Genomic DNA, 20,767 nt, shown 5'->3' with positions numbered 1-20,767 from the left:
TGAACAATTCATATCTCTCGACTATTTTATTGAAAAGATTAAGAAGAAAGAAATGCTATAGACTTTCACTGAACCGTGCCACGGCATGGGTGTTTGTAGCATCAAAAGTTTTATATGGTATACATGATTACCAATATAGATAAGATAAGTGAGGCTTCATGCTGATACATCAGAAGATGATCCACTGGCAATAATCTTTTGCATTGTGCCAATAATTAAGAAAAGAGAGATCCTCTTGCATTTGATAGATGATGACGATGATGATTATGATGATGATGACGGTGGCACTATTACATCTGTACACTGACTGGATGGACAAGCCAAATGAAAATACTACAAACCTACTTGAATGATGCCAGAGGCAACTGCTATTAGTCTTTTTTGTAAAGATAACTGCAACTCACTGCTCAGCTATTAAAGCCGAGTTATCACCATTTGAGTAAGTAACGAGATTGTTGTTTGTATGGATTCCAGTTACGCTGTCCGAATCATTAGCTACACCTTCACCCTGATCATGGTTGAAAATGCCCAAAAATAAAACAGAGAGATGCATCATTAAAATTGTAGGGACAATGTATGAGTAATGTCGATAAAACAATATTGGTAGCCTGTTACCTATACACTTCATGAGAAGCATACCTGCTCAGGTAGAGTCAGAGAATGATCATGGGTTTTCTTGGAAAGATCCCTCAAAGCCCCCTGCAGGGTTCCATTGTCAAAAAGTAGGATGATATTGAAAGCAGCGAAGAAGGTGCAGATGCACACAGAAGCCAAGCAGATTTATAGGTTTCTTTTTTTCTTTTTTTTGATAGGTAATAAGTAATTCATTGATAGAAAGATAGGCATAGAATGTCTAAAGTAATGCCCACAAAGAATGTCTAAAGTTAAGGGTTCAATTGAAGGATGGAATGAACCTATTATGGTTGAAAATTTGGCAGGGCAGAGTATAATAAATAAGAGTAACCAGAAATCTAATAATCATAAACTGTGCAAGGTGAAGAAAAGTCAGATACAACAATAACTCATCCAGCGATTCATGATAAGTTCTTGCAAATATCACCAAGATGAACAAGTCAAGACTGTAGGAATTATCCGCATAAGGTGTGGAAGATGTCCTCGTGGAGAAACAGAACGTGTATTAACTATATTTAAATTCAGTTAACTTATCTTAGAATGTCACCATGATGTGGTGATTAAACTCTTAATGCAAACAAAGATATTGCCAGACCACAACCACCACTTTATTGGGTGGCTGAAAAACACAAGCAGTACGCATAACCTGATATATGTTACATCATCTAAAGAAAGACAAATGACCAACTTCAGGCGTCAAGATTTTTTAATAATTTTACCTCTTTCTAATCGGGTGTACCTACTGTATAAAACTGTGTACTTAGATTCACTTAGTAATAACTTATCAAAAAAAGATTCACTTAGTAATAAAATCATCTTAATTATTAATTAAATATATTGTTGGTAATTAGCTTTGTTTAGAACTGAGGTGGGCTGGTACAGGAAAGATCTCAAAATCTGCTGAAATGAACTACCTTCCCGAATATATAAAATGAGAAAAGAAAATAGAAGTTCTCACGTACTTATTACAACTATTGGCCCCATGTCTTGAAATTCTTGCTTTTCTTTATTGAACCCTATATTTGACTCCACAATCCACATACCATATCTATCAATCTCGAATCTACCAATGATATATCAACCTTGAATCTAAAACGCATAAAACATTAGCGGACAAGTGAATCAAAAGCATGAGCATTAAGATGTGGCATGCAACATTGAATCAATGAATCGAAGATGGACAACATTTTTAAAACAGTTAAGCATTAAAAATACAAATATTTTCATGCCTACCATAGAACACTTGAGGATAATAAGTAAGCAAATAATTCTAGATAATACTAACCCTGTTTGCCCAAAAAAGTCCACAGGCATTGCAAAGAGACCTTGGACCAGCTGGCCCCCGCCGCATCATTGGAGTGGACTTTGAACTTATGCCGCAATGTGTACATCTAGGCAAGCATGAAAAAATACAAAAATTAAAAAGACGTAAAATAAAATATTGAGATGTAAATAAGCCTTAGAAATCTGATTATATATATTAAAACAACAGGAAAAATTAAACATTATAAACAAAAGAGAAAAATTCACATCCAACAGTATCTTGGAGGTAACAATGTTTGAGATTAAACTCACGAGGCTTCTTGTGGATTATCATCTTGCCCTGACTCCTGGAGTGCACCCCAATTATAAGCTCCTTCAGACTTTTTGGAAGAAGTAAATTGGCCCTTATTACGCTGCATCCTGGTGCAGTATAGAATATACGAATCAGAAACAGAAAAGCCTAGATACATACAAAGTGTCACAATAATAACAACTAGCAAAAACAAATAATTCAAGACCAAATATAAATGGTACTAGGTTGAAAATTAATTAAAATTGTTCCTTCCCCCCCCCCCCCCCTCTCTTCTCATAGTTTTCTTAAACAAGATTTCACAAGACATGTTTTGCAAAGAATATGGCACTAAAATAGATTCAATAGATCATTTGTAAGAATGAGTTTTCTTTTTTTATGTAAAAATCATTCTAATGATGCCGAGGCTTGGAAGGAAGACCAATAATCTTATTAGACTGAAACTAGACTACCATGCCCACCTAGCCAAGAAGCTTTTGTGGTGGTGGTTTTATTTTTCCTGTTCTAAGGGGAGAAGTTCCAAGAACATAATATAAATCCTTAGGGGAATAGTGTTCATATTATTTTGATTGACTAACAACAAAAAAGAAGTACATTGGGGTATACAACAACTATACCTAGATAGAGAAAAAGATAAGAACAAGAAAATCCTGGAGACTGAAACTAGAGAGACACATATTATCATCATTTAATGGAACAATTCATTAAAAAAGAAAGGCTTGAGATTCTTGATGGTCCTTGTATTGTCTCCAAAAATCTGATCATTTATTTACTTCCATACACAACACGTCAAGCAAATCTAGATCATTTCCACAATGTCCCACTATGATGGTTATTGGTGCACCCCTACAGAAAGCCAACAGCTCTACCACCCAACTAAGTCCGTATTAGCTAGACACAACTTGCCATGATGCACTAGCAAACTCACAGTGTAGTAAAAGATGATCCACAAATTCTCCATACTTCTACGACATGCAGCACCAATCGACCATCATCACATGTCTCTTCCTCAAATTGCTCAAAGCAAGGATCTTCCACGCACAGTCGTCCAAACAATGAAAGTCGCTCTCAAGGCCTTACTCCAAATGGACTTCTATTGGAAAGTAATGTTGTATTGGAAGGCAAATGAATTGTAGAATGACAACCTCTTGTACCCATTTTTGGGATAAACTCTGGCGCATTTAATCTTCTACTCCCCATCTCACTCTAAAAGAATACAGCTGATCATAAAACAAGGTAATGAGGCCCACCCATCAATCGTGTGCCATACAAACATATTACACTTCCCATTGAGGAGAGTCATTGATGAGTTCAAAGCTATCTGCCATCAATGCATCATACCAGAGTTTTATTGTGTTTTCTACCCCCCATCTCATATCTGATGTGTTGGGAGAATTCCCCCAAAACCCTCCAAATGATCTTCCATAACCCCACCCCATAATTCTTACTCGCCTCATTTGTGCTGCAACTGCCCATTCACTGCCGTACTTCGCATCTACCACTATTCTCTAAAGGTTATCTATTTTATAAGCATAGTGCCAAAACCACTTCCCCATAAGGTCTCTATTGAAGGATAGTAGGATACTAACCCACACCACCTTCAAGGACTAGGGAGCACACCTTGGCCCATTTCACTGAATGGAACTTCTTCTACTCCCCCAAACAACCCCATAAGAAATCCCTGTGTAACTTCTCATTACATTCCATGCCAACAGGAATGGGAAACAGAGAAATAAAGTAAGCGGGTAAGTTTGAAAGAGTATTGTTAATCAAGGTTACCCTGCCTCTCCTAGACATATACAACCTCCTTCATCCAGCCAATCAACGTTCAAGTTTCTCCATATTACCTCTCAATTGTCTTGGCTTTAAACCGAGTTTCCAAGAGGAGATCTAAATATAGGCAATGAAGACAACCACCATCCTAAGATATGGGCCAAGCCATCAGTATTATGATTATTATCTACACTGCCCACAAAAATTGAAAAATGCACTATTGAAATGCATGGGGGAGCCATTCATTAAGATTGAAAAAAGCATTGTGGAGATGCATTGAGCAATCCAGCCGAACCATTTTTCCAAAAACCACACCTCCTCAGCATACACAACAAGAAGTCCCAATTCATATCATTGTACATCTTTTCTAAGTCTGACTTGCATGGAATACCCGGCTAGTTGCCCTGATCTTAGTCGGCCGTCCAAACACACAATAAGAGAAAATTAGCCCACCCTTGTCCCTAAAATGTATTATATTTGCTTTTATATTTAATCGATGCCTCCTAAAAATGAAGCAATAAGAAAAGAAGATAAAAGTACATGCATACCACATCCAATGAGCTACTCTCCCCAAGAAGATAAAAATATTCTTCATTTAGAGAGTTTTTTTTTTTATAAGTAAAGCAGCTTATTAAAACTCATTTAGAGAGTATTAAAGCAATATTAGATTTTATTTTTAGTTCTAAATGCGTAGAAAATTCATGGAGGGTTTTGACGGCTAGGTTCATGAAGGATACTCATTCGCCAAAAGAGTGCACAAAGTTTACAAAGGTGGTTTTTTTTCATAAGGTAGTTAGACTTTGACAAATCTAAATTTCCAAAATGCATGGAATTGTCCAAGTAAAAATCAACTAGTACGCACAACAGTGTTGAACTCTTACATCCACCAACTTCAGTTTTTTTTTAATGGTGTGAAACCACACAAAGGCAGGGCCCTTCAAGCCCTAACCCTGGGAAGTAAATTCTGGATACATGACCCTAGTCATCAAAACCATGTAGTAGGTAATCCAGGGGGAACCATCAGCATAAAATCTAACCTAGAAGCGTAAGAATCAACTGTTCATGCCAATTCGCCCTTTGACTTAGGGCTAAGCACCGACGGAGTCGGAGTCGGAGTCGAAGTCAGAGTCGGAGTGCCCTACCTCCAACTCCGACTCCGACTCTGATTCACATAGCCTCCGATCCGACTCTGACTCCGACTTGTCCAAGCGGAGTTGGATTTGAGCTTTTTTTCTTAACCCATTTAAAATTTCATTTTGACAATTTTAGGTTTTTTTTTTAAATATTTTTTCAATTTCAATTTTATTAAAACATAACCAAAATTGAAAAATAAACCATTGTACAAATTATTGTTATTATACATTAGTATTATATATTATTATATGTTAGTGTTTATACATTAGAATTACATGTTATTATACATTAACTATTATACATTACTAGTTCATGTTATTATACTTTAGTTATTATATATTAGTATTACATGTTATTATAAATTTATATATTTTTATTTATACATAATACATTAATATTAAATGTTATTATACATTTGTTATTATATAATTAGTATTACGTATTATTATACATTAGTGTATATACATTAGTTGTTATTATACATTAATGTTACAAGGTAGTAATAGTTAATAGTATGGTGCTTACATGTACTAAACTATTATTAGTGAATTTAGTCTATTTATATTATAGTATAAGCACATCATTTTATAATAATTTGCTCATAATAGTATATTATTAAATTTAATTAACTATATAAGTTATAGTTATATAAAATATATATGATTAATATATAAAAAATACATATATTTTTATAAAATATGTATAATATCAGAGCCGGAGCCGGAGCCGGAGTCGGACAGTTAGAGTCGGAGTCGGAGTCGGAGTCGGAGTCGGAGTCGGTACATTGCCACTGGAGTCGGAGCTGAGCCAGAGTGGAGTTGGTGTGGAGTCAGGGTCGGATTTTTGCTCAGCCCTACTTTGATTCTTGGTAGCACCTGACAGATACATCCACCTAAACAGTTTGATATCTATCCATATCAAATAAAAACCTTGGAAGGTTTTTATTTTATTTATAAGTAGAATCCTTAGAAGGTGTAGACAGTAGTTTGAATCAAAGAGCTATTTAAGAAATAAATGAACTGGATTTTTTAGCTCATGAGTTAATAAAATCAAGCTTCTAAAAGAACTGTATGTGAACATGAGTTGAGCTCGCTTTTGATTCATAGAGGTCAGATCTATGTGGACCGCACGCATGCGCACACACACAAATTAACCAAACCTGAGAGCAACCTCTTGACGAACACTATATCTAACTTTCTTATCGAAGCATCTCTCTTTTCTCTTCTGCCGGAACCTATTCAATGAAGCTGCTCTTTGCGGTTGACTACACTTTACAGGGTACTCCATCACACCACCCTATAGAAAATGCAGTCGATTAAAAAAAGCATCCCATAACATTTTAAAATACAAATGTCCAAAACATTCATGGTTTGAGGAAGTACCCTCTGGTTTTGAGGCAACATCTCCGCTTGTGGGCCTGAAGATAGTTCGCATCCACCTAAAAGCAGCAACACTGCTTGAACCTTACAATGCAAACCAACAACACGACTTCATAATCAAAATCTCAGAAACATGTAGAAGCTGAACCACAATCCTATGTTTAGTCGCCGATAAATTTTCGGAGAGAAAAAGTGGAATTTGGGTTGATCTTTAGTTGCATGCTGCTTCGTTTTCATCAAAATAGGTGAAATTTAAATCTCATTGAGCTCATTTGATTTTAGAGTTTAGTTATCTCAAGTTCCAGATAGAAAAGATCAAACTTTCAAAATTTCAGCTTCTTTCCTCTTCCAACATTTTCTCGGCGCACAAACAAAATATCAAAAGAAACACTAAGAAACCCTAAACCAAATAATAGAGAAGCATTGCACCTTATCGGGGGTAACAGAGTCGAACACATAAACTTGGCCTCGAAACGAGAGCGTGAGCTGGCTGGTGCCGTCGTGACGCTGAATCACCATCTCCGAGGCTCCACCATCACTACCACCATGACTGTACACAGCGTCAGCAGTGACGTCATCGACTATACCGCCTACTGAGCCGGCAGCGTCGTCAATTGAGTGGGCTTCGTAGCGAATGAGGGAGTTATCGATTGACTCGGCGCCGGCACCGGCGCCGGAAACGTCGTCGTCCTCGGCTGCCGCGGAGATCTGATTGGGCATGTTTAGGGTCTGTGGGTGTCCGTACATTGGGATTTCCGTAATTGAAGCGAGTGTAGATGGGGCATTACAGAGGCAAACGAGCGCAGCGAAGAAAACCCTAAATCTAGGGTTGGGAAAGGGAAATAACGGGGAATATATGCCTGTATTTTAGAAGAGAGCGATTGTTGTCTTTGGAGCTTTTGGAGCTCGGGAGAGGACTGTATGCAATGGAGAAAAGGGTGGCTCTGGAAATAGTGTAGGTATTTACCATGTAATGCCCCCCGGATTTTGTGGCTTTATTTTTTTCTGATTTTGTATTTCTATTATTTTTTAATTTTAAATAAATCTGATTTTTGTCCCTAAGAGCACTAATAATGGTTTCTCTATATGCATCTTTAAAATCACATTTTTTAAATATTGATTTTGCATATCAAGAAAAATTATCATATTAAATTATACATTTTTAAACCAAATGATAATAAAATATTATTTTTTTATTTGTTTCCTAAAATTATTTTTTTATATATATTTTACAATTAGCATCCACTTTGTATTATCAACTTAATATAAATTTCATGTATCAATATCATCTTAATATAAATTCTACAAAGTTGATTTTAATGGGTAAAAGAGAAAAAAAATAGTAAAATAATATTTGAAGAATGAACAATGTTTCTTCACTGTTTATAGTTATGCAAAAATTTAGGGATGCATAAGTCAATGTAGATGAATATAAAGACATATTATTCAAATTTAAAGATAAAGATGAAGATGAATAAGCCATTGCTAATATTCTTAAGTAAATAAATTGGATATTAAGATTTGGATATTCAAATAAGTAAATAAATTTAATTTTAAACAATTTATAATCTATTATTAAGTTGATGAACCAATTTATAAATAAATTGAATCAAATTTCTTTATTTGAAAATAAAAACTATGAAGAATATGTGATCTCAAATAACTAGAAGTAAGTTTTCAAAAATGTGTTGGGGACTCAAATTCGACCCAAAATACATACTTAAACCTTATCTCTTTTTTTTCAAAGGGACAAACCTTTTCAAACTCAAACTTTGTTATATGCAAATTTAGTTATACAAAATTAAACTATCTTATCTCATCTTATTTTATATAATCATTATAATTTTCTCAAACTCTCACATAAAATACAATAAATAATTCAACTTTTTCAAATTTAAAAAAAAAATATTTAAAAAAAAGAAAAATCTTCTAGTCGATACCATCTGCTCTTGGGCTAAGAACAGCCTCTAATAAGAGACAACCACGTGGTGAGAACAGCTTCTCTAATAATGGGACACTGCACACCAAATCAAAAAAAAAAAAAATAGAACCCCTCGTCTCACACCAGAAGCACCCTCTCTGTTCTCGATCCCTCTCACACCATCTGCGGAGAAGCACCTCTTTGTTCTCTCACCCTCGTTTCGTCTCGTCTCTCTCTCTCTCGCCCTCTTGAAATCCGCAGCCATTGTAATGCTGTGAGGAAGTCAAATCCAATCAACGTTATGAAGGAAGTCGAATCAAATCACCCTCGTCTCTCTCTTTACTTGTTTGCCGAATCAAATCACTCTCGTCTCCCTCTCTCACCCTCGTCAAACTCGCAGGTAGGAAATGCTTTATATTTCATTTTATTTGGAGTTTTTTTAATGTAGATGGATTACGGATTATGGATTATGGATTATGGAATGTATATGTTATTTGCAGTATTGTATTAAGGTAACCAACCAAATGTAATTGAAGTATCTGGTAATAAAATGGGTGGAAGGCAGGGAAGGTGTTTAATATATTTCCTCAAAGACTTACGGTTTTGAAACTTGTTGTTTTGAGACTTTTTTTATGACCCGCATATATACCACCCCATAGGTACACTACATACCACCCAAAAGAAAGTCATAATATTTTTTTGTCTTTGTCCTTTTTGTCTTCCTTATGGAAAATTTGAGTATTAAAATCCACTATCAAATTAGGGGCATGATGAGGTTTTTATCTTTGATGCTTCTTTAAATCTGGATTTTAGGCATCTATTTTCATCTCAAACGAGCCCTTAGTCTACATGACCATTGACGATGTTGGGTGACTATGCATGCAAATATACTATGGATGTGAAGACTGAGTAGTTATTAGTCTTTGTTTTTAGTACCCCCTCAGATATAGTATTTTTGACAGAGGAATGGCTGAACTCCCCCTCAATCCCGGGCCAATTTAACATCTTCTGAGAAGGAAAAATCAGCACTTTCTCCCCAGGACAAATTTTACACTCATTCAAATCTACTTCAAAAACCTATTGTGGATCCCAATCCAAATCCCCATCAGAATTCCCTGATGGATAATAAGTACCATTCTGGTTTTTACCATCCTTACTCTACATCCCCACATTAAAACTCCCATCCGACCACCTAAAAGTCCAGTTACCTTTTGGCAACCCATCTTCCCAAAACCCATCAAACATATTCCCGTTGCTCCAAATTATTATCCCATTCCCATTCATTAATCCAATCCTCTAGCTCCCTACCTTCAACTTGTTCAACAAAAATGAGTGCAAAGATCAATTATTGCTTTAATACTTGAGTGCAAAAATCATGTGATAAAGCTGCTCCTTATCTGATTTGGAAACTAGTAAAGCTCATATTCTCATATTTTAAGTTGGTATCTTCATGGTTGATACTTGATATTCAAATCAGCCATAAGGTTGTTATTCTCTATGTTAGTTTTCCAACAAAGAATAAGGTGTAAGACAGGGAGTTAATGCTTGTACATATTTTATCTATCTCTATAACATGTAACATGCTTATAACATTTTTTATCTATGTTTCAGCAAATGAATAGTTCAACTTCTTATTCCGGTTCAAGTTCTTGTACTGCAAGTGGGAAAGATGTGGCTAGTTTGGAGAGACCTTTTTACACATATTACAAAATGACGTTCTAGTTAGCTCAACGAATGAACGATAGGATATATCATGAACATCTAAAGATCGAAGAAGTCAAATTACAAGCCATGGAGAAGAATTACAAGTGAACCTTGAAAGTATTGTTCTTGTCATGGTTGTTTTTTATTGTGATTTTTGTTGTAAGTTTTATGTATCCAGGAAAAAAGAATGCATCTCAGTCATTGCTCAGACTCATGTAATCATTAAGTCACTTTATTTAATGTTGTGAGCACTTTTTGTATGGTGATGGACAACAGTCATTGCTAAAACTCATGTAATCATTATGTCAATTTCTACCTCATTGGAAGACAATATCAATCTCTTTTGCAATTCTTTTGGCACGTTTGTTTGCAATTCGTGGATGCCAATTCCTTAGTGATTTCTAATTGCTATGATCTTATCAAATACTCTTCAATATGACAGGCTACAATATTTCACTCAAGGATTTAATGCCATAAAACAGGGTTCAATATAACATAAAAAACATAAAATCTCATTCCCTACACAATAAGCCAAAATAACACAAAAAAAAAAGTCTTCATCTCATTCTCTCCACTGGGCTCCACAATAATACAAAATAACACAATAAATGAACTCCATCTCATTCACTCCACAAGTCTCTACAATAATACAAAATAACACAATAAATGTCTCCATCTCATTCACTCCACAATAATACAAAATAACACAAAAAAAAGTCTCCATTCAATACATCATTCTTCATTCACCGTAACATAAGCCAAATACTTGTCTTCTTGCAAAAGCTTCACCATTTCACTCCAACGATGATTCACTGTAACATAGTGAATAAAATCAATTATAGTTGTTAAAAAATTATTACCATAACATAAAAATGAAAAGAATACAAATATCACATACAATGTACAACTGAAGTTAAACTAAAGATCCAAATTCTGAGATGTGTTGTCAGTCGTATGCCCAAGATCCCTAAAACAAAACACAAATAAAACACAAGAAATAAGAAGCACATTGATTTAAACGTAAATAACTAAGAAAAATTGCATTGACTGTATAACTCACTGAAGGACAGTTATTCTTAGCATGTCCCTCTTGCTTGCAAATGCTACAATGCCTTTTCTTTGTTGGTTGAGTCTTTTTTGGATTCTTTGTCCTCAAAGATTTTGGTCGACCTTTTATTGGTACCCGTGAGGGATCCTGTATTATTTGTGAAAATTTTGATATAACTTGACTTTTTGACATTACAGGATCATTGGTTGAGGGATCTCCACCTTCTAAATTTAAATCCACAATTTCTTCAATTAAAAGCAAGTCTTTGTGGACCTTGTCTAAGGCAAGAGAGAGATGGTTGAATTTTTGTATTGACTGTGAGCCAAGTTTTGAAATCTCGTAAAATTGCATCGTTAATTTGCTTTTTCTCATAGCAGGATCATCCTGTGCTATTACATGTGCTTCAGAAGTTGGTATTTCAAGAATGGCTCGACTCTTAGCATTGATTGTCCATCTCTCTAGAATATAATGTTTTGGCAACATATCTAATTTAGATTTTCTGCCAAAAACTTGTAGAATATGCCTACAAATAATTCTCATAAACTCATACATGTGGCATGTGCATTTCGCCTTCTCTTGTCCACTATCCAATGTCACATAATAGATAGGAGTTTATTTACCATAAGGTGTCACTCCATATATCTTGCTTTCACCATCCATTTGAAATTTGGTTGACTTGTATCGTTGGCTATTGAAAAGCTCATATTGAAAAATCATAAAAGACTTCCTTGTATAGACTAAGGCCGCCTCTTCTTCAATTTTGTTACACGTTTTCAGTATTGCCCCGTGTAGATTTTGTTCGCATATCCTTTTCTTTCTCTTTAAAGTAACGTGCATCTAAGGCTTTCTCATATTGATGCACAAAGTCACTCAACATAGTGCTTGAACGAACATAATCCTTAAAAAACTTGTTCATACTTTCACTCATTTGAGTTGTTGACATACCGGCACAAAATGCGCTTCGCAAGTAAGCCGGAACCCACATATCACGTCGGTTGTAAAGATTTTGCAGCCAAGTGTTATCTACCAGCCCATACTTGAGCAATATTGAACTTCATTCTTCTTCAAACTCATCAGTCGTGATCGTCTAATGGATACAATGACGAAAATCCCCTCCAAATTCTGGAAATTTGTTATATACATGAGCTAAATGTACTGAAAATTTTTGTAAAATATGCCATAAACATAACCTATGAGTTGTATTTGGGAGTACCTCTGCAATGGCCTTGGTCATGGCCTTGTCGTCATCAGTAATTATAGTTTGAGGAGCCTTCTCAAGCATTGCCTCTTGTCATGTTGTCAATAACCATGTATAAGATTCTGCAATTTCATTAATTAATAAGGTACAACCAAACATTATGGTTTGGTGATGATAGTTAACTCCAGAAAATGGCACAAACGGCATCTTATAAATGTTTGTCAAATACGTGGCATCAAAAGTCACAACATCTCCAAAGTATTGGTATGCAACCCTTGACCTTGCATCTACCCAAAAACAACTTCCCATACACCCATTCTCATCAACTTGCATAGAATACATAAACTCAGGTTCTTTACATTGTTTATCTAGAAAGTAAGCATATAAACTTTGTGTATCTCCCTCTTCAAATAATTTTTTTCTTTTGTTTCCTATGAAATTTTTCACGTCCTTGCCAATGTAACCGACATTAAAGTCACCACCTGATTCTTTACTCAATATCGATATTATCTTCCTTGTCGGTACACCAGACTCATTCAAAGTGAGAATGAGCTTCTTTTGAGCACGTGTCACTCCTCTATGTCCACGAAGCAAGCTAGTACTTCTTGGTGTGAGTAGCTCATGGTTATGTTCACACACAAACTTGGATATTGTCCATTGTTCACCATTTTTCCTTATTACCATTATTGTTTTACAGCCAATTTTTGTCTCAGCGGGTTCAGGAATTGCTCGTTCCTTTTGTTTGTGACTTTCACGCCGAAATCATTCTCTTGAGCAAACATAGTCTACCGCAATTAATTTTTTCTCTTCTTTTGACAATCTTGTATGGTTGGTCCGCATTGAAAAACCTCTCCGTCTTGCATACGCCTTGTAAAATGCCTGTGCGTCTTCTACGTCATCAAATGTCATACCAATAAATGGCTCTTCAGGATCACTAGTGGAAGAAGAAATCATATTCACCCGTTCTTCCACATCCACATCACATTCTTCTTCCACAATTTTAGTCTCATTTCCATCACGTTCTTCTTCCATAATTTCGACCTCAACACCTACATCTCCAACTTCTGGACAATTGCTACTCATCGTTATCTCAACTTCATCACTATCCTAACTCGATATACGATCCTTCAATACGAAAAAAAAAAATACATTCAATACTTGCCAATTATTCTAATTTTATTAACTAAGATATGATGCTTTTCCAAAGATGGCAACAGATGGCAACAAATTCGGCTCCACAATTCAATAAAAAAATGAATCAGAAGACAAAAAAAAGTAATTTTAAATTTGGGATTCACTTTAACTAAGATATGATGCTTTTCTAAATATGGCAACAAATTCGGCTCCACAATTCTAATTTTATTAACTAACATATGATGCTTGTTACAATTTTTTTTATAATGTGATTCACTTTTTTTTTTTTAATAAATAGTTTGTATATTTTAAATTTGGAAAAATCATCAATCTTTCTGTTTCCCTTGTAGAAGTCACTCCACAAAATTTTCAGGAAAAAAAAAAAATGTTATTACTCAAATTTAAGCATGTGAATACAAACCAAAATTTTCTACTCATAAAAAATACATTCACCTAAAATTTATATATAGACCATAAAAAAAACAGAGCAATGGTTGTGCAATGGCAAGGGAAAATTTCTTGAGGAATGGCTGTGCAAACAATTCTCAAACAGAAACTGGATTTTTCTTGTTCTTTGTTCTTTATCTAAGCAAATGGCTATACAATGGCAAGAGAAAATTTCTTGAGCAATGGCTGTGTCAACGGTATGTATGCAAAAACAGAGCAAAATGAATTGCAAAAATACCATGGAGGTCGACGGTGGTGCTGCGTCGGATTGCTTGGTGTCTGTCGGACTTCGTGGTGGTTGCGGGTGCCGACAGAATGGCTATGGGTGGCATCAGGGAGCCTAACGTGGGCGTCGAAATGGCTGATTGAAGCGTCGGGCTCCCTAACATGGGCGACAGAATGGCTATGGGTGGCTGCCGTTGGAGTCGAAATGGCTATGGGTGGCTGCTGCCAGCGTCGAATTGGCTATTGGTGGTTGTGGCGTGGGCGGCTCGGCGTGTAGGGAGAGCGGCGAATGCAATGCTGTGCAACGGGTATACATTTGAGGTAGGGTATGGGAGGCTATTCTGATGTAGTGGGGCGCATTGTGTTATAGTGTATAATGTGACGTGTTAAAATGTAATTGGTGGCTGATCTAATGCACAAAACGGACAGTACCGCTCCAAAGCGGAACTGTTAAAAAAATATATTATAATAATGAGAAATTCTATTTGCAGTCTTCAAGTGAGGACTGTGTGTGCAAACCCATTGATATATTTCGTTAAATGAAAATTAAACAAAATTATCCAGGCTTGCATGAGTAGTCTCCAAATGAGGATTATACATAGTATTACTCTATAACAATATTTTATTAAAATTTCAATAAAACATTACATCTTATCTCATCTGAACTACTATGCTTAAGAAAATCGTTAAGATTTCTATTCGATTTTAAATTTTGAGAGTATTAATTTTATTTATTTATTTATTGCTTAAATGATCGGGGAGAATATGATATCATAGGGTGAACTAGGACCCAAAGAAAATTCATAGTAGTAAGGGTAAGCCCATGAGCTATATTTGAGTTGGCCCAAACAAAATTCCATTGACACTGAATATTGCTAAAATCTCACGGCCCAAAGCCCTATTGGGCCAGCAAAGGCCAGCACATACCTAAGGGGTAGGACTTACAAAATTAATAGAGAAATGATAATTACCGTCGTGAGTGTATAAATATCGTACAATTATTTTAAAAAAAAAATATGAGACCCAAATGAAAATAAATAAATTTTTTAATAGTAGATCCCACTCTTTTTCAAAACGATTACATGGCGTTGCACATTTTACGATTATATATAACATTGCTCAAGTCAAATGTATGAATCAACGAACCCAATGTTCACAAACATGGAATGTCAGTTCTAATTCAGAAAAAAATTTGAATCCCATTTATTAGAAGACAGGTTAAGATCCGCTCAGTACAAACATGAAATGATTTTCTAAAAGTACATAGATAGACATTAATTAGAAGAGAACAATGAACAAACGTGTGAAATAAGCTAATTCCTAGGAGGTGGAGAACACTCGGTTTCGTTTTATGTATTTGTTACGTTAATGTTAATCTACGAAAGACACAGTTTCCAAGTATATGTGTGCATTATTAAACCTAAGCTGGTATTCAATGTTCTTGTTCACGAGTAATCCATATCATCGTACGAACACCTTTATCTTATGACGAGGGGGTATGAAAAGGACGAGGAAATGGTTGAGAAAGATGAGGATTAAAGTAGATATGCCACGTGGAGCTACCTAAGCTGTGGTTGATATCAAGGTATGAGTGCACAATTTCGAAATTTTTGGGGCCACTCAAAGTATTTACATATGAAAATTAAGGTTTAGATCATTTTATAACATTTTTAATCAAAATTATCACTTATTTTAAAATTTTAAATTAATAAAAAGAGATCAATTTGTATAATAAAAAAGGGCGTCCAAAGTGAGCCTTCACATGCCAAGGCATGTAATATCTGATATGATGTTAGGAGTTATGCATTGACCAAAAAAGTGGCATAATGGCCACTTGGATGGATTTAAATGTCTAGTCGTTGGTTACATGGAAATGACTATTACACACTTCATCTCCATGTTAAATATGATACGAAAGCATAAATTTCACTCTCAAATAATTTTTTATCAGTTTTGTTACGTACAAGCAAGTTTGCATACTAATCTACGTATTAATGTTGTTACATTCATATTCTAAATTCAAATTAACACAGTTTTCAATAAAATCCACTTTCTGACCAATTATATTGAATGAGTGTACGTATTAGTGCACAAAAATCACTTATAATTATATTTTTCTATCTTTTATAGTCCCGATATTTAAGTTGTGAAATTTATGAATGTTTCTATGGTCTTATCACGTAACACACTACACCATTGATATATAATATTACGGATGAACAACGATAATGATGAAGAATCCGTGAAACAACTGTACTAGATCTATAATTTACCAACGAGGTAATATCGATTCCGTTATGTACTTTAATCTAGTATTTTTAACAATTTGATTATGCATTTTATATCTTTAACACTTTATATTGAATTTTCTTTATCGTTCAAATTTTAAAAAGTCTCTTGTATGGTGAACATTAAAAATGAAGATTCGATATGTTAAAATCTAAATATTTTGTTAATGTATTTTTGGGTCAAGATTGAGTGACATAATGTGATGGAATGATTAATGATGGTTCTTGGACGGAGGAGCCGTGCTTGGAGTGCTTATCCATGTATTGAAATGGATATAAGTGCAAACAATAAAAAGTGAGAGATACCAAGTCTACGAATCTTTTGAAGGTGAATCTTATTATATTTGGTTATTTTACAAGTTTTCGTGACGTCACTTTTCTCTCAACCACTCTACCGCCATATCTATCTCCTTTCCGGTTATTTTACAAGTTTTTTTTTTTTTTTTCTTTTTATATTTTTTTAATACATTTAAATATTTTTAAAAAATAAAAAAAATACACCAATAAACTTAAAATCACTTTTTTAATCACTAAGTAAGAAAAAAAAAATTTTGACCAGCGATCAACTTGAGCGGTCAAATGAAGGAGGCAAAGTAGCTTTTCTCTTTTTCTATTAGTTGAGCTATAAAATTTAGGCCTCATTTGTTTTTAGATATGGGATGAAATTTTTTAAAATTAAAGTTAAAAATTAAATAAAATATTATTAAAATATATATTTTTAATATTATTTTTGTTTTAAGATTTGAAAAAAATAAATTGTTTATTTTATTTTATATAGAAATTTAAAAAATATGTAATGATTAGATGTGATTAAATGAAATAAATTGAGAAATTTTCTGAAAACAAACGAGGCTTTAACAATTAAGAAAATTGTATACCCAACTCCTCTCGTCACAATTTGTATATTGATAATGTTTGGAAAAATTTTTCATCCCATCTCATCTCATCTCATCTTGTCTCATCTCATTTCATTCTATCTTATTTCCTTTCAAAAATCTTTTGAAGGTGAATCTCATTATATTTGGTGATTTTACGTGGTGTCACTTTTCTCCCAAGTTCCCAACTAGTCTTGATTGTGTAAATCTATGTTCTGTCCACTATATTTTTGTTTTACAAGAAAGGAAACATAACATTAAAGATCCATGTTTAACTCTTAACTGTATCTCTCTACCTCCTCGCCTCATGCATATCAGGTATCATTATCTGCTTCATTAGTTAGTTGATCATCAACACTTGTACTCCAAAGTTACAATATCTCGAATTTGATATAAGAGTGTATTACAATGAAATTCCTATGAATTGAGCCACAGAAGTCATTTCAAATTTAAATAATTTTTAACAAGTTTTGATATTATCGTGTCAAAAGTTAATAGATCAATATCTCTTTGAGTATTTGTCTAAACTTAAGGGTTTCAAGTTAGAGAGATATTCACATTATATGAATCATATAATATTTATTAAACATGTAATATTGCTCGAAAAATTGATATGAATAATATTATCAAATCAAAAAAGTCTCGGGTCTACAAAAAGATTATACCAAAATAAGTTTACATGCTAACAATTGGTTATAATACGTCATATTTATCTTACAATAAAATATAACGTAATGTATAATATCGCATCACTTTATAAACTTTATTTTATAAAATCTCTTTATTTTATACGTGGATTTAACATCTCTTGGCGAAAACATTTTAAATTTGTCAACATGGTGACTGTTACTCCACGAGTTAAGGTTGTGTTTGAAAACAAAATTATTATTAGATTATTTCACTATTATTTACAAATAATTTATTATTATTTATAAATTATTTATTATTATTCACAAACTATTTTATTATTATTCGCAAATAATTTGAAATACTTTTTAATAGAGCTTAAGGCCTGGTTTATTTTTACAAATCATATCATCTCATCTAATTATTAAACCTTCAAAAACTTCAAATAAAATATAAAAAATAATTTAACTTTTACAAATTATAAAATAAAAATTATATTAAAAAATTATATTTTAATAATATTCATCTCGTCTCGTCCCGTCTCTTCAACCAAATCAAGCCAAACTCTACGGTAAGGATTGGTACGCACCAAACAATCGCGTACCCGTACGGTAAAAATGTAAGAGTTTTGTTACACAACTTTCATCACATTCTATATTTTATATTTTTTAAAATTTTTAAATTTTTAAATATTTTTTGAGTTTATTCTTTTTAAATTATTACAAATTTTTTATTTATTATTTATATAATAAATATTTGATAAAAAAAAATAATGATAAAAATTAAAAAAAATATAAAATATGAAATGTGAGGAAGTTGTGAAAATTTTTTCAAAATGTAATGTCAAACCATAGTCCAATTGAGATCCAACTGTCTGATACGTATCGTACGATTTTGCTGACTTAGTGGCCCAACCTCGTTATCTACACACATAATCAACTAATCCCATCATTTATTTCTAATTAATTAATCATCTGTCAATTGCCACATCAATAAAAAAAAAGAAAAATCCTCTTCTTTTTGTTTTTTCCTCGAGGAGTATACTTTGGTCCTTGCTAACATACATAACGAATGCATTAGCATCTTCTCTAAGATGAAGCTAACTGATCATATTGCATTCATTTTTCTTGTCATAATCATGCGAGGGTTATAATCCAAGAAATTATAAAAATATTCTAACTGATCACATAGCCTTTCAATCCATCAATTTTGGAGAATTGTCACAATCACGAAAATAGTTGTATAAAATTAAAATTTATAAACTGATGTGTCTTTATGTGATATGTTAGATCTATTTTACAGTAAAAATAATTTTACAATCTAGTATATTATTGTATTAAATCACGTCAATCTGTAAGTTTAACTAGCATGTGCTACGAAAAGAGTGACGCCTATCCATTACAAGCTATTTCTTAATCATTTAATAAATCTTGCAAGGACAAAAAAAAAAAAAAAAGCACATATTTCCATTAAAGATAGAGAAATTTGCAATTATGTATGTGACAATGAAAAGGAAGCCTTTGAAAGTATAAATAGAAGGAAGGAATCGATAAATATAGGTCTATTCATTTCTTCAAATAGAAATACCCCGTTTTTCTAATGTATCAAATGTTCCCATCTTTGTTCTCCAAAAGCCAATCAATTCATGTGCAAGTCATGACGATAATTAAACAATAAAATCCACCAATCTGTTAAGAATAAACGAAATGGCCTCCCTTATAGGGTCACTTACCCACATTATGAATGGAACTAAAGAGCCCAATAGAGTAAAAGCATTAGTATTAACATGTTTATTAGTCGTTCACTTGGGTCGACATTAGCAGATCATTTTAATATTGATATATACCACTTTGGATTATTTGTTAGAAAATGATTTGCACCGACTTAGGGTAGACAAATTTTATGTACTCACTTAAAAAAAAAAAGAATAATTTTGAAATTCACATAAAAAAAAATCATTTATTTTAATGGCAAACTCTACTTTTTTTTTTTTTTTTTTAATAAAAATGCGCGAAACTTTCACACTATATGATTAGCCCTATTTGGATTGAGAAATAATCTCAACTTATCTCATTTCATCATTACAAATTTTTTAAATTTATGCATAAAATATAATAAACAATTATTTTTTTTAAATTCTAAAATAATAATAATATTAAAAATTAATATTCTAATAATATTTTATTTAATTTTTAACTTTAATCTCAACTCACTGTCCAAACGACACCTACATCTAGTATTATTTAATGCCTAAAATGGGTAGTGATAACTGCGTGTACATTGAATCAAGCCCATAACGCGCTGATTATTAATTTATTGCAGATGTAGAATACTCACGAAAGTTCTTTAGTTTTTTTAGTTGATATTGTTTTAAACACATAAATATAATAATATATTTTTTTTCCAAATTTCATGACATAATGTTCCGGTCGAATATAAAACGACCTGAAAAAAAAAAGTTATTGCGGGTTATAATAATACTAAATGGCTTAAATTATGATAATTCTTTATTTGTATATTTGTATATGCTTAAATAATTCACTATGTCAAATGTTATATAAACAGGATATGGTTGTTATTTTATAATAAAGTTTTCAATAAAAATGGGTTTAAAGAGATTTCCTCCGGTTCATTCAACACGTGTCTCTTAAACATGTGACAAGTACATATTTTTTTTTAATGAAATGTCGTGTCGATTTTTTAAATTAGACTTTTTTTAAAAGTACACTTATTCTATGTTTAATAGACACTAGTCATATTATTTTATAATAAAAATAATTTTACAATTTGACGTATCACATCAAGACA

At 33.1% G+C, this 20,767-nt stretch overlaps 1 protein-coding gene across 1 annotated transcript; it reads right to left on the bottom strand.

Moving 5' to 3' along the window:
* LOC121263054 (GATA transcription factor 25-like) lies at positions 1–7,457 on the bottom strand. The gene is made up of 7 exons (XM_041165836.1): positions 6,922–7,457; positions 6,496–6,576; positions 6,273–6,409; positions 2,209–2,316; positions 1,919–2,024; positions 640–699; positions 1–508 (listed from the first exon to the last, which is right to left on the bottom strand). Exons 1-7 carry the CDS (start codon positions 7,237–7,239, stop codon positions 401–403), a joined length of 918 nt encoding a protein of 305 aa, XP_041021770.1. The 5' UTR covers positions 7,240–7,457; the 3' UTR covers positions 1–400.
* Positions 7,458–20,767: the final 13,310 nt, after the last annotated feature.

The sequence above is a fragment of the Juglans microcarpa x Juglans regia genome, chromosome 4S (assembly GCF_004785595.1).
Source record: "Juglans microcarpa x Juglans regia isolate MS1-56 chromosome 4S, Jm3101_v1.0, whole genome shotgun sequence".
NCBI classification, from domain to species: domain Eukaryota; kingdom Viridiplantae; phylum Streptophyta; class Magnoliopsida; order Fagales; family Juglandaceae; genus Juglans; species Juglans microcarpa x Juglans regia.
This window is presented reverse-complemented; position numbering and strand designations above follow the sequence as displayed.